Source organism: Tetranychus urticae, chromosome 1, assembly GCF_039701765.1.
Source record: "Tetranychus urticae isolate SD_2017Ah chromosome 1, NJAU_TeUrti_SD_1.0, whole genome shotgun sequence".
In the NCBI taxonomy this organism is placed as follows: Eukaryota; Metazoa; Arthropoda; class Arachnida; order Trombidiformes; family Tetranychidae; genus Tetranychus; species Tetranychus urticae.
The window spans coordinates 12,244,463-12,259,595 of NC_142958.1; the positions used below are offsets into that span (position 1 = coordinate 12,244,463).

At 30.9% G+C, this 15,133-nt stretch overlaps 1 protein-coding gene and 2 long non-coding RNA genes across 9 annotated transcripts; 1 reads left to right on the forward strand and 2 right to left on the reverse strand.

The window, feature by feature from the left end:
- The first annotated feature begins 524 nt into the window (after window positions 1-524).
- LOC107361177 (cubilin) lies at window positions 525-14,936 on the forward strand. 5 transcript variants are annotated; one of them, XM_015927929.3, is made up of 12 exons: window positions 525-878; window positions 8,931-9,016; window positions 9,294-9,385; window positions 9,926-10,134; window positions 11,185-11,392; window positions 11,467-11,675; window positions 11,775-12,084; window positions 12,188-12,810; window positions 12,888-13,055; window positions 13,127-13,256; window positions 13,340-13,524; window positions 14,453-14,936. In XM_015927929.3, exons 1-12 carry the CDS (start codon window positions 734-736, stop codon window positions 14,671-14,673), a joined length of 2,586 nt encoding a protein of 861 aa, XP_015783415.2. In that variant the 5' UTR covers window positions 525-733; the 3' UTR covers window positions 14,674-14,936. The 5 variants fall into 5 exon arrangements, with proteins under 5 accessions (XP_015783415.2, XP_015783414.2, XP_015783416.2 ...); XM_015927928.3 differs by having other exon boundaries at window positions 547-878; window positions 8,928-9,016; XM_015927930.3 differs by lacking the exon at window positions 525-878 and adding an exon at window positions 1,995-2,641.
- On the reverse strand, window positions 4,315-4,667 carry LOC149094598 (uncharacterized). The gene is made up of 2 exons (XR_016198160.1): window positions 4,526-4,667; window positions 4,315-4,455 (listed from the first exon to the last, which is right to left on the reverse strand). It is a non-coding gene; the product is annotated as an uncharacterized LOC149094598 (long non-coding RNA).
- LOC107361180 (uncharacterized) lies at window positions 7,555-9,707 on the reverse strand. Of its 3 annotated transcripts, none has more exons than XR_001568468.3 (3): window positions 9,573-9,707; window positions 8,617-8,865; window positions 7,555-8,534 (listed from the first exon to the last, which is right to left on the reverse strand). It is a non-coding gene; the product is annotated as an uncharacterized LOC107361180 (long non-coding RNA). The 3 variants fall into 3 exon arrangements; XR_016198159.1 differs by lacking the exon at window positions 9,573-9,707 and adding an exon at window positions 8,991-9,308; XR_001568469.3 differs by lacking the exon at window positions 9,573-9,707 and adding an exon at window positions 8,986-9,253.
- Window positions 14,937-15,133: the final 197 nt, after the last annotated feature.

The following is a 15,133-nucleotide window of genomic DNA, read 5'->3' on the forward strand; positions in this document are numbered from 1 at the left end:
TTTGAACACCTCAGAAATACACAGAAACGAACCTCTTATATCTGGTTGGAGGAATATGGCGAGCTATGGAATTTTATCATCAACCATTATTGTAATTAAAATATCATTCTGAATGAGATTAGTGAATTTTCATTATGAATCTGTAGAAAGTGCTTCGTTTTCAGGTTAAAACCATTTCATCCTTCGATAAATACTGGTTATTTCAGTATCATAACTGAATATAAAATTTTTTAAGGTTATACATGATTATCGTCATGTACAGAAATATTAACTTGATTCTTAATAACTATGAAATATTCATAAATTGAGTCAGTAAGGCTAGTTAGAACTACTATCCCTTGGCAAACACAAATTGAAATTCGACCTTAAAATTTAAGTTTCGCTCTTTATTATACAGTGTCAGGCCTTTCTGTTGGAAGTTTTCGATGAGTGTTTTCAAGGCGCTGGAAAATATCGAGTAAATTAGTTAATATTACTGTTGATAGATGGTAGCTGTAAAAGGGAATCGAGTGTTTGGTTGAAAAATGATAACTTCACAGAAACAGGGAAATAAAAGATGCGTTGATAAACAAACCAACTAATCTGCTAAATTGTAACTAAATGTCCATGCAATTAATCCTGCCTTTTGATTCCTGCTACCGAATCAACTTGTTAAATTAGTGTGCTGCTTAGAGTTTTTAATTTAGAGGTTTCTATTTTGAACAATGATGGTCAGAGTTGTTGCCTGCTTATAATGATTGTAAAACAAGTTGTCCGAAGACGATCAACAATTAACTTCCAGCCAATTTTGATAAAATTACTATTATTGTGTTATATATTTTATTCTCAAACTAGCCAAATTGTGTCTGAACTAATCAAAAAAGGACCAGATCTTACAGGTAAGTCAAAATTACGACTTCAAATTTCCAACCTGAAACATTAACATTTTAACCATTCCCACTCCCTGGTAACATCAATAACAGTAACATTTTATCCTCTCTCCATCTTTACACTTAATCTTCTTCCTTTCCCTTCACCCTTCCCACATTAAATAAAGTCATTTAATTAATCAGTAAATCTACTGTTAACATGATACTTTATCTGAAAACATTACAATTTCAAATGTCTTCCCAGCATTCATTAAGACTCCCTTTTTTCCTCTTGTTTACAATCATTTTATTCAACATTCAATTCCAATGGAGACTCACCAATAAACATGTGATTCACGGTGAAATGAGCATGATTTTTACTCTCTGAGGCTTGTCTAGCAAATGATTGACTGAAGATATCATTAATCAATTAAAGTTACATCTAAAAGTAGAACCATTGAAACATCTCAACCTTTCAAGTTTAAACTTAACTCAATATAACCATTACTTATGATCCTAATTGAGCACTTATTATAAGCTAAAACAAATTATCCAATCTCAGCTCCAAAAATTCCATGTAAATTAAATGAAAATATATCCAAATTCATTGAATATCTTAAAATTTCACTGACTCTACATCAAGCCAAGCCTTGAAGCTTTAATTAAAAAAGGTAAAACAAAAAGCTTTCCAAATCAAATTGCAGTTTTTTCAACATTTGAAAAGTATAGTCAATAGTAACCATCAAATGTACAGAGACAATAAAATGTGTCAAAATCAATGAATCGTATTAACTTTTATCATTTCACTTTTTTTCCAGATTCACTTTTGTTCATCTCCATTCTTTTACCTTTTACAAATCGATTCTTTTTTTCACTCCTCATTCTCATCATTCCTCACTTTCATCATCTCCACCATTCCTCACCCCAATCATCATCATCCTCCTCAATCCCATCCAATAATCCAAGTTAACATTTTACTCATCATTCCAGCATCTTTTTCATCCTCATCACCCTCCATCCATTCACAAATTGTAACATCTTTTTGGTTACAATCGATGCTCAGGAGTATCTTCATCCTCCTCCTTTTTCATCATCATCATCATCGTTCTGAATCGATCTCTCTAGCTATCTCTTTGTCTATCAGTCTCTCTTACTGTCAACTTGTGTTCCCTGTGAATCTCTTATGCGTTTATCAAGCTACTTTAACAGTTTATTGCTATTCCAGTAAATCCTCTTTACTCATTCCTTTCATCTTCAATCATCTTAACTCTTAACTCTTCCATTCATTCATGTGTACAAAATCAAATTCAGCCATTTCCCTGCTCATATTCAAATAGTCAATCAACTGTTTAATCAACTTTCACCTTCCCATCAAAAGCTAATTCAGCTAGTTTCATCTTTTATTGTTTATTTGCTGTGAACCTAATTTTTCAACAATTTAACCTGTAATGCTTTTAATTCTTGTTGCTGTTGGATTCACTTTGATCCTATTAATTGTATTTATAATTGTAATCATTTCCCAGTATGTTTCTTGATCTTCAAATGAAGGCTAAAAACCAAATGAAAACCCATTTTTTATTAGTTTTGTAAATGTTGACATAAAAATATCTTCAAAAATGTGATTCTATTTTGTTTTTACGAGATCCAAACAAAACCTTCAATCAAATAATCATTACATTACATTTAATCGCCAAAAACCCAAAATAAATCAACAGTTTGAATCACAAATCAATCAGTCTCATCAAGTTGTATCATAAAACCAGACAAATGTTCATTCGCAAACAATTTCAAAGGCAAGTTGATATTGAATCACTGATTCACCAACATTAATTAAATCCAAATCCCATGATTAATCCGATTAATTTGATGAAAATTTGATACAAAAAATGGTTGCTATTAAAAAGGATGAAAATTGAAACCAGTTTAACCAGTAAACACTGAAAATAATTTTAGACAAAATCTGGTTATTAATTGAAATTGATTTTTTCTGCTTCTTTCCATTATTCCTTCCAGTATAATGATTACCTGATTAATAATAATCATGATTATAATCTAGTTACAATTCAATTCATTTCCTGGCTCAGGAAGCTGCTTTTGTATTCACCTTTGATTAACTTCAAGATTCAGTTGAATGTTGAGATAATCATGAAACGTTGAGCACAACAAATAGTGATTACAATTAGTTTAATCAAATTTACTGATTGAAAAGTTTGCCAAATCAATCAGTTAACGTTAATTGAAATCAGTCAATGATAGAAACAATTGTTTCATTGAATGTCACTTTTAATTTGCTCATTGCAAGATTGGTAAACATTTATCAGAAAATTAATGTTTATTGATTTAATGGTAACCATTATAATTCAATGGTCAACTGATTTAAGACTCATTATCCTCAGTTGGTTGATCAATTGAACAATTAATAGTAAATATCGATTGAAATTGTCAGATGAATACTTTCATGTTTCAACAGATTTTTTGGTCAACAAAATTGTACTTTATTACAATAATAAAAAGGTTAATTTCAAATTTAAATTGTGACAATCCAGTGGAAACAGATTGCTAAATGTACTTGCAAATGTACATACAAAATTAATGGATGAATTTGTCTGGATTAATGTGATATTAAAAATGATGATAATGTTATAAAAGGTAAATCTTTTCAGTTTACAAACATGAGCCAATTAATTGGGACATTTTTCAACAGTTTAATCTCATTCTGCTGAATTATTTATAAGATTTGGATGCTTTTATTATCATTTTCAACATTTTTCACTTTCCTTTTGATGGGTTCAATTTAATAGGAAGGGAAAAAGTATATTTTATATTACAATAAGAGATGGAAACAAAATGAAAAAGCAGGAAAAATGGATTCAATTGAATAAGTTGGAGGTGAAACTGAATCTCATTAAAATTATGATATTATCAAATATTTTTCAACAATTGATGGTTAACATTTTTTGCTAATAATTTACAAATTATTCCAATGATTATATTATTAAGCTGAACAATCATTTCTAATAAACCTGAAGCATCATTACGAAAAGATATTAATATTTTCATTGGAGGGTTAAAACAATCCTATCGAGGTTCAATTTACACGAGCAAATGTGTACAAATGAAGAAATAATGACGATAAGCTAAGAGATGAAACCTTTTCTCATTTCAAGATCATTAATTACTCGTCTCATCTCTAACAATGATTTGTTACTATCAATGTTAAATTGTTTAGTGTAGCTTGTGGTGGATATGATTTATAGTTGAAATGAAGTTGTGTTTGAAACCATGAAAAATATATTACATTTGTTGATGAATGCAACTTTTTCAGCAAAATCTTTACATTAATTGCTGAATCTGGGTCATTTGAAGGAAACTATCCAAGATTGCTGGACTTTTGGGTTGAAATTGTGATGAAAAATTTGAAATATTTTGAAAATTTTCCATGAGATGAAGCAAATTGCCTGTTCAGTTCACTTGACTTCCACTTGATTTTGAGAAGATACTTTTTTGGATGTTATAAGAAATTCCTGGTCAGTATCGATTGTTATTAGCATTATTTATTTCCATCCTTCCAATCATAGGCAATTTTTGATTCTTTTGATTCGATTTTCTGTGAAAAGTTAGAAAAATATCAATCAGTGGAAGATCATAATTTATGAGTTTACTTATTGGTGGCTTACATTTGATTGTTTGATAATAGAGAAAAGTTGCTTCATTAAATCCAGGCTGAGTTAGTAATTCGGGAAATTCATTATAAGACAATTAGCAGCTCATCAAATATAAGTTGGTCAATTAATGTTAAATTAGTCTCTATTAAAGCTGATCATCTTCAAATGTTGTGTAAACTTTTCTCTATTTTTCTAAAGCCTTTACAGAAATCTAATTAACTGAGATGAAACTAGAAAATTAGATGAAGAATATTCATTGACAAATGAACCTGTACATGTAAGGACCTTGACAAGTATCTTTTACTAATCATCATATTAATTGCCATGAAAATTACCATCACGCAGTTTCATACCAAAAGAAATCAGTAACCACCAATTCATCGAAGTTGCCTAACTTGTTAATTTAATAACTCTTATTCAGTCGAGTAATTATTTTCCAGCAATCGGGAGCAATTCGTAGGTTTCACGAAAATTGGCTTAATGAATCTCCTTGCACATAAGACTGTTAACTTTTTCAAGCCTGACTGATGGACTCAAGTCAAAATGAAAAATGGTTTTTACTCAATGCCAGGTCATAATGATGGTAATGATACTATTCTGCTTGACCATCAATTGATATCCAAAATCTTTTCATCTGGAATAAACAGGGAGAAAAAAATAGAGAAAGGTTTAAGTAAATCAATAACTATCAATAAGAGAGGCAAGGAGAGATTATTATTGTGATGAAACATAATGTAATAACTTGTTCAACCATCAATGATTTCATCCTTTTTTTTGTCAATTAATTGGGTAACCACATTATTTGCCCAAGTAATTCACTTGATCAGTTCGGCTAAAACAAAATCAAACCAAGTTATGATTTAATTAATCACTGCGTCATTGAATCCTACAAGTCATTCATAATCATTGATTTTCCATGGAAATATTCTAATAAAATTATTCAATAAACATCACACAGCGAAGAGTATTTTAAACTCAAGACAGATTTTCAATTTTGATAGAGTATTTTCAAGAAGCTAAGCATTCTTTTACGTAATTCGGATCTTTTCAATCTCTTTGATGGACCAAACTTCTCAATCAAGGTTCAGAATCTAGAGTAGATTTCACAGCACATTAGAAAAGGTTCTTGCTTCAATTTGACCACAGCTTGATATTTCAGTCATCTTCCTGAGTTAAAGCATGGATGTGATACTGTACAGTTTAAATGATTCTTTTCATCCAAAAATTGTTCACATGGACACTTTCATCAATTGAATAAACTTAGATTGGAATGAACTGTTTAGAAATTATTGGTATATAATCAAAATCACATGAAACAAAATTTCTTCCAATACCCTCTGAGCAAACCAGTAATTTTTCGTCGCCAATCGATAAAAATATTCTGAAAATGTAAAAAAATTGAATTAAGATACCATGAAAAACAAAACAGCCTACCTTTGAGAAAGCTTGAAAATTAGGTGTATAGCTTTTTCTCAAACAAACTATAATATATTAATAATAGAAGGTTTTTTATCACCTGCTGAACACTCCATAAGACTCGCCAACTTTTCCAATCGCTGATATTATGAGTCCATGTAAAATAGATGAACCAATCAAATTATAAATTGATGATACCAATCCTAAAAGAGAGATTCAATTACTAAGCCATAATAAGCAAACAGCATTTTCTTGGGTTTTCGATCAGGTAAAGGTTTCAGGTTAATTTCAGGTTACAAAACTAGCTTCACTATTTCATGATATTAACACAAAAAAAACAGTTTTAACTTGTTCACACATTTATAAGGCCATTAAACAAACGATTATTAGCAAAACAAATTAAAACACAAACAGTTAATAAAAAGACAAAGGATTTAATCTGTTGATAAGCGCGCCGCAAGGAAAGGGATAAAAGATTAGTTTCATTTTTACCGCTAAATTCAATTTCTCTAACAATTGTAATCCATTTTGAAATTAATTTTTTAAACCTTTCCCATTTCAAATTATAATAACCATATTAAGATGTTTATTTAGATGACTATAATTTCAAATGAACTCCAACAATATCACATCACTGAGTATAGCCATTTTCAGGTTATTGATTAACTATAAAACCTTGTTAATGTTCAGTTAAGTTTTTCACCATTTCCGTTGCCAAACATTTAAGTGATATTCAAGTAATCATGAAAAGTTACACAGTTAATTGTAACAACGTTAAGGTATACTTTACTGTGTGTGCAAACAGGTTCAAGAAAACAAATTTTGTAATAACTTTTCTCATAACCATTTGGTTAAACAATGATTAATGATCAGCTTCTAATTCTGACGAGTCTACCTTGGCTTTCATACAAATTGTATCTGTCATCAATTGGCCATTTGTTATCAATTTCATACAGATCTTACACTTCATCTTTTCCCTCTTCATCATCTTAACACCTTAGTCTTCATCTGTTAAGACATTTTGCTTTCAGCATCTTTTTTATTGATCCATGTTTCAAATAGTAATTTCATTGTTCATTTAATATCTCAATTATTTACTGAAAAGATCAAAGAAATTGACTCGGAAAATTTTACTCTCAGGTTTCCCTTTTGTCAAATATTAATTTCACTTGTGAACAATCCTTTTACTCTTGTATTGATAGTTGAAATTAAAATCATATTTAAATTGTAATGATACAATTTTCAAGCTCTGTTTAACTCTTTGAATCAATATATCCATTGAAGAAAGTCACAAGATCCCATTGAATAATTTGAATAAACAAAATTAACTCATCTCAAAGTCAACATCATTCACTTCTGTAAACATGTTTAAAGAAGATCTTGTTCATTATTTTATCTTCTTTTTTTGTCTATTTCTACCTGAGAAAAAAAAGAATCCATGAGAATAACAAATAACAATAACAGATACAAAAAATACATATTGAGAAACAAATTGAAAATGATTGTTCGCCAAGGCTTTTGGCATATACAAGTTATTCATCATTTTTTACCTATTCAGAGGAAAATCTGTAATATGAAAAATGAATTCCCCTGTTAACCTCAAATAGACTTTACAGAAGCGAATGTTTAGGAAAAAGTAAGTTTAGCTTTATTCAAATGACAATAAGAAACAGCAATATTGAAGGTAGATCAAGGTATTGTGAATATGGTTGAAAGATATCCATATTATAACTGGCATACATGTAACATGAAGATATGTATTCAACATTGAATAACAGCTAAAGATTTGATACGTTAATGACCAGAGGCTAACTGATAAATTGTTTAAGTAGCAAAAATTACATTTCCAGTAGAGTCACATTCACTTTGAATAGTGTACAGTATTTACCAAATGAATAATCTGACTACAAGACGAACGTTGAATCCTTTTTTTCACAGCATGTCGAGATTAAAAATCTAATACTTCATTTATGGTGACAGTTATTTTGTTTTTGCTAAATCTTGTGAATCACATTGAGTTGGATTTGGTGGAAGATTAAGGTAAATCTATTGCAATGATTAGTGGTGAGAATGTAAAATAGTTACATAGATTATAATTGAGAGGAATTTGTGAGGATCATTTAAAGCCTAATTAAGGTTACACACTATTATAAGCACTTTTGGGGAACCTCAAAGGCTTTATCGATTGGCACAACTGATTGCGCGCAGCTTTCAATTTATCATAACAAAGAGCTGTACATATATGCATAAATAACTGAAATAGATGAAGATGATGAGGAAGGAATGATGATTATTGTGGGGATGATCAGGGTGATGAAGATGACGATGATGAGAAACAATTTAGTTGAATTGGAAAGAGAAACCAGAGATGAAAATCCAGGAGAAGAAGGTTAGAAAATAGGGTGAAATTTTTCGCTTCTTCATGTTGGTAAATGTTTTATCAGATGTAAAAACGTTGATTTCCACAGGGAAAATGTCTTTTGTTATACATTATGTAAAAATGGAGCATCATTATTTTCCCTTTAATTGTGTTCATCTCATTGCTAATTGATTTCACTTGTCAATCTCCAACTTTCATTAATAACATGTAAAACCAAGGTATTTTCTGTATAGATGAAAGGGTCAGAGAGAAGAAAGAAGATCAATTGGTAAATTTGGTAAAGAGGAATTGAATATTTAATACATACTTTAACTGAGAGGTTAATTATTTGAATGATGGTAATAAAGGACACTTGAACACCTCCACATTTTGATTGATAGGTAGTGTAGGCCGAGAGATATTGGTTATACATTGTGTATTATCTATAGAGGGATTGGCAGAGCTGATGAGACCTTTGCATGTTGTGGATCACTTAATTCTTGGTAAACCTCCATGATTGACTTTATTGACCTTATTGTTTATGGTTCAATAGGTCCTTTATCTGTTCCTTTACACCCTGAAAAAGAAAAGAAAAATTGATTAACTCAAATTATTAAATTATCCTGTGTTTCTATTCAGCAGGATGTGACCAAATGGTTATAAGCAATCCTGATGCGCCTAAAAATGGAACCTTTACATCACCAATCATTGAAAACAGCCAGAATCATGTAATTAAGAGTTTACAATTTCACTATTTGTTTGATTTTACATGAAAACTAAAGATCAAGGTTAAACTTGTGAATTAAGCCAATAGACAATGAAATCAGTAGATAATGGATTGATTACACTTTTGATGGCAACACGCCATGAATGTAACAAGCTGTTAAGCCTGCAACAGATTGACAAGTTCAATCTTGATCTAACCAAATAATTTGCTTATTTTATCAACAAATTAACCAATTCAACTAAAATAATATTAATGAACAATTTTTCATTTAATTACAGACCCGTTCCTGTACATACACATTTATTGCATCAGAAAATGAACGAATTCATATAAAATTTAATCATTTTGATCTTCGCGGTTCTCCACCCGAGTAAGTTTATAAATGCGCTTAATCAAATTTTTTAAAATTTACAAAAAAAAACCGTTAAAATTTTCCTCTATTCTTAATTCAGTAATGAGCTTAAACCTTTTATTAATTTATGCAAATTAACTGTATATTTTGTTTTTTTATTATCAACTTCTACAATACCTAATTTTCAATGTAAAAAATGGCTTACCTCTAATCGGAATCTCAAGTTTTTCAGTGTTACCATTAAGTGTGATCCAAAAATGTTTATAACAAGAACTACAGCTTTAGCTCTTAATCAATCAATTAAATAGAGCATTAGTGTCATTTATGTGGTAAACCATATGTAAATTAACTTAATTTTTATCAAATTTGGTGCAATCTTTAAAGAATGAACTGCTACTGGTATCAATATCAGTAGAAATAAAATCTTTTATCCGATACCAATTTGTAAGCATTTCATCAGAGCCAATGATTCATTGGTAAACAAACAGTTCTTTCTCCTCTATTTGCAATCCTTTGTATTTTCATTTATTAATCTTTTTAAATCTGTTTCTTTCACAGCTGCAATCATGAATATTTGGATATTTATACGGAATCTGAAGATCCTAACCAGGACTTAATTGTAACACCTTTTAGTGGCAGATACTGTGGTCGTTCGATTCCTCGAGATCGAGTATCTCTTTTTCAAACCTTAGTACTGAGCTTTCACACTGACAAACCTTTGTTAAATGAAAATATCTTCAATGGAACTTATGAGTTCATCGATGCAAGTAAGTTTCAACAATCGATTTCCTTCCCTTGCTTTTCTTTTTTCAACTCCTCTTCATTCATTTTTTCTCCATTCCACCTTATCCTGGCTTCCCGTTCTCTTCTGTCTCTGTTTCTGTAGATTTCTTCTTCCCTCTCAAATCTTATTTTCTGGTGTCTTTATATTGTTTCTTTATAGAGCCCAAAAAGTGCTTGACATGAGTGAAGAGCTTTTTCCAGGTAAATGTGAATCAGATTCCTAGATGTCAAGAGAAGTGAAACAGTTGAAGAAAGTGTAAGGAGATAAAAAAAATAGTGAAAGAAGATGATAGAAATGAATGGAATTTGTGAGGGAGAAATGAAGGGAAATATGTGTTAGCTTCTCTGAATAAATATCCCTTAAGAGTTTCAATAAGATGACTGTCAAGCTTTGTCAAGTTTGTTATTTAACACACTTTCTCTCATCAGTCATTCAACAATTCGTTTCAAATCACTATCAAGTTTAAGAGGCTTTCTGCTTTCTCTATCTTTTTCATTCTCTCAGCTAAATGATTGTTATTCTTACAATTTTTCCTCCCTGCTCCTTTCAAAAAAAGAACATGAAAATCGTTTATTATTAAATGTTCCAGTTGAAACTGCAATTTTTTCTTTTCATTACCTTTCGAAGCAATTGACTGAGCAACCACTCAATACATAATGTTCATTTTTGCATTGCCATCAATGAATTAAAGCTCAGTTGTACTTTGCTCTTTTCAATTCTGCACCTGAAGTTTTATGAAAGTGGTTAAGAGTGCCTAGTAAGAATTTTGCTTCTCAACATTTTATTGAAAATTTCATAACTACATCCAGGAATGTTTAGATTATATTCACGTCTTAACATGGGCATTTATCATATTAAGGATTTATCTTCTTGCACAAAAATTTTGTAAATATTTAAAGGGGAATGCATTTTCAATTTGCCATTTCATCTCTGAAAATCATCAATCAATTTAACTTCCGATCTTCCTTATTTGTCCTTTTTCCTCTTATTGCTACAATTTTCTAATATGTTGATCATTTTTTTATATTTTCAGCTCCTTTTATCGCCGGAACTCCAACTCCTAGAGAAATTTGTAGTTTTACAATTTTTAGTGACAAGAAACGAGATGGACAATTTTTATCGCCAACTTACCCCGGAGTTTATCCTAAAAATCTTCAATGTCAATATCAATTTTTTGGTGGCAAAGGTCAAAGAGTACGAGTAGAGTTTATGGATTTCGATTTGCTTTATGGTGGAGCTCAGTAAGTATTTACCAACCAATAGATGAAAAGCAAATCAAGCATCATTATTAATATTTAAACATTAATTATTACAGTTGTCCATTCGATCAAATTCGTGTTTATGATGGAAGTACAAAAGAAGATCCTCTTATTGGAACTTATTGTGGACAGAAACGCAACCTAGTTCTCTATTCATCAGGAGAAAAAATGTTGGTAACCTTAACAACGCTACCAAGAAGTGCATCACATGAGAATCGAGGTTTTATTGGTTGGTTCGAATTTTCAGAGCGTTTTGTTAATTTAGGTTTGTGAAATAAGCATAATCTTTAAAACGCTAAAATTAACCAATTTTTTGAAATTTGAATAGTCTGCTAATGTGCTTATTTCTATCTCTTCCGTGTAGGTTTTATTGGAAAAAATGACGGGGAACATATTCGGGGAACTGAATGTGATCAGAAAATATTAAGCCGAAAGGAAAATAATGGAACAATTTATTCACCCAATTATCCTTTTCTGTATCATTCAAATATTATTTGCAAGTATTACATCTATGGTATCCAAGATGAACAACATTTGGAGAAAATTCAACTAGAGTTTGAAAAATTTGAAATACCTATTAAAGACAAGCTTAAGGTTAATAGTATTGTTCCAATATCCAATTCAAACCCAAACATCGATTCAACCAACAGAGATGACTCGGAAGTTTCGTACGAGTAAGCTATAAATTTATTTCAATCGATTTAAAAAGTGAATCAATGAATAAGAAACATTCTTATCAAATAATTTATTAAATTTGTTTATTTTTGGTTTGAATAGATGTGGCGATGCCTCTGTAAGAGTTTACACTTCATCTGAGTCTATGGAAGATCCTGATTATGTATTTTGTGGCACAGAAAAATTACCACCACCAGTTGTCTCAGATGGCCCAACTTTAATCGTTGTCTTCAGCTCCGGTCTGACTCAAGGCCAGGGTTTCAAAGGACGTTACACCTTTCTTCCAGACTATCGGATTCCAGGAACTCCTGAACCACCCAGATGCAAATTCAAATATTTAAGTGAATCGGCTAAAAAAGGAGTCTTCAACTCTCCTAGGCACCCTAATAGTTATCCACCAATTACTCATTGTGAATATTGGTTTATTGGATTACCAGGTGAACAGATAGAAATTACATTTGTTGAATTTAATCTCAAAAAGGATAGTGAACTTGTTCTTGGTTATGATGAATTTTGTCAAGAAGATTGGATTGAAATGTATGAAATTCATCCAAGTGGACGGGAACAAAAAATAGGCCGTTATTGTGTATATTCAGCTCCTGGACCTTATGTTACTCCCATTGGTATCAACCAACTTAAGATTGTAATGAAAACTGACGGGGCCGATACATCAAGCGGTTTCTTAGCCAATTACCATTTTATATCTAGAACAAGTATTCAATCAGGTGAGTTAAGAAGCTACAATTACAGCTAATGAGCAGTTAAAATACTAAATCCACTAAATCCTTTTTTTTTGTAACAGATTGTGGAGGAAACGTTACTGGATTACTATATGGCTACTTGCGTAGCCCAGGCTATCCTGAAAAATACCGACCACAAAAATTAACATGCAACTGGTACATTAATGTTAAGCCACACCACAGAATTCTTTTAACTTTTTTAAGTTTTATCATAGAAGGCTCCATGAGAGGTTTGTTTCTCCTCTTAATTTTTTTCTACAACAATAAAATCGTTTGCATTTTTGTTCATCCAATCCTTTAGAACGAGGTTGTCCAACAGCTGTGCTCAGAGTCTGGTCTGATTTAAGTAAACCGCCAATTGAGTTGTGTGGAGTTGGTCTTGAAAATGACACTCAAGAGATGCTTTCAACTACAAATATGCTCAAAATATCGTAAGTTACCATTCATCAATATTTAGCCCCTCGACTTCGAATCAATATTAATCTCAACTTCGTTCTTCACTTACTTGTTTTAGGTTCATGATCACTGACACTGCTGTAGGAGCTCGTGGATTTGAGGCTCTTTGGTCTGAAGTTAAGGAAGATGGAGCCAACTGTGATGCCCTTCAATGTCCTAAAAGCGGCTATTGTATTTCAAATGAAATGAAGTGTAATGGGGCACCAAATTGTGGTTTCTATGATCATATAGACGAAGCAAATTGTACGTTTAATTTCATTATAAATTAGAAAGATAACAGATGAGCTGGAAAATGCACCTTAATTAATATACGCAATGAGCTAAGGTTTCACAATACAGTAATTTCATATTGGCGAGACATAATCTTCACAAAGAAAGGACTTGATTAGTCAATGAGGAGACTCGTCAAGGAGACGACAGTTTTAAATTAATTAGAACATGGTTCATTTCTCAGTGTATATTTGAAAGCTTTAAGTCATAGATCAGTTCAGATTCACTTAGAAAATAGTTTGCACATGAACTTGACCATTAGTCGTCGATTGAGTAACTTGTAAATTGTGAAATACAAAAATAAAACTGAAAATTGATACCTTAGTGACTAAGCAAGTCTTGAAAACTATGTCTTGCCAATCTGAAATAACTGTAATTAAATTTAAATTAGCATTTTAATGTGCTGAAATATTTCGGGTCCATAACCCATGCTTGATCAAGTCTTCTGTGATAATTCATGCTATTACCATGATTTCAATCTCACAAGGGAAGATATGAAGGAATAGATTTAAATTTTATTAGATTTTGAAATTCGATGATCATACCATGAGATAATGTAATGACCTGAACCTTGCATGATTTGGTTCTAAAGATAAATAAGACAAAACTATTTTAATATAAAATTTCTTCTTATTTCTTTAAAAAATGGAACAAAATTTTGTGTTTGCTGTATTCGCATTTAAATGCTATTGATTACCATTATTGCTTGAAAATGCATTTGCTTTTGTTTCTTTTAGCGAAATAAATGCTAGACTAAGCCGTTTCATGAAGCTTGTTACACAAATTTCAAAATTTATATCTAATTTAAAATCTATAAAATAATAGCACCAAATCTGCCTTCTCAATGCTAATTCTAATCTTTGAATTCTTAATTTAATTTCAATACTATTCTATTTTGTAGGTATCAAAGTTACTGAAGTAAACAAATTGATGATGGTTGCAATGATTGTTGTTGGAACAATTTTATTCATGATAATTTTATGCAGTTTATGTCACCGCAAACACAGAAGACGCCAAAGTGCAGATACAATTAGCGCTCAGTTTGATGCACCCAGGCCAAAACAACAGCATGACCTACAACCAGCCTCGATACCTCCTTATCTACACGTCGACAGTGTTTGACTGTTGGTTAATTTAATGAAATTTTAAAAATAAACCAACTATGAAAATAACATCATTTCCAACCTCCATTGTTCAGAATCATATCCTGATCAGATGAGCCAACGAACTTGCCACATTTTCTACGTAATTAAATAAAGCTATAGAATTAAAGATGGATAACAGTTTAACCGAATTATTATTTCAATTTAAACCGATATTTGTTATGTATCTTAATGTATCTTAATTTTTCCCCAATTGCTAATTATAAATTAACTTTGACTAAACCTCTGACTTGTATTGACTCTTATTTGTCTTTTTGATTCGCGATATTTCGATCATTATCTCAAACAACCGCTGTATGTTGATAAAGAAAATAAACACCAACAGTACTCGACCTCAAACTAAGCTTTTTCAATTACATTGAGTCACGATAATTTCAATTAACATTGTTTAGAAAAAAGATTTGCAAGTTTTGACATTT

Excerpts from the sequence above, each read along its gene's own strand:
- LOC107361177 (XM_015927928.3), top strand. The coding sequence starts at position 734 with ATGATTGTAAAACAAGTTGTCCGAAGACGATCAACAATTAACTTCCAG. Across the intron at positions 879-8,927 it reads AAAAGGACCAGATCTTACAG|CAGGATGTGACCAAATGGTT; the intron begins GTAAGTCAAAAT and ends GTTTCTATTCAG. Across the intron at positions 13,056-13,126 it reads CATAGAAGGCTCCATGAGAG|AACGAGGTTGTCCAACAGCT; the intron begins GTTTGTTTCTCC and ends CCAATCCTTTAG.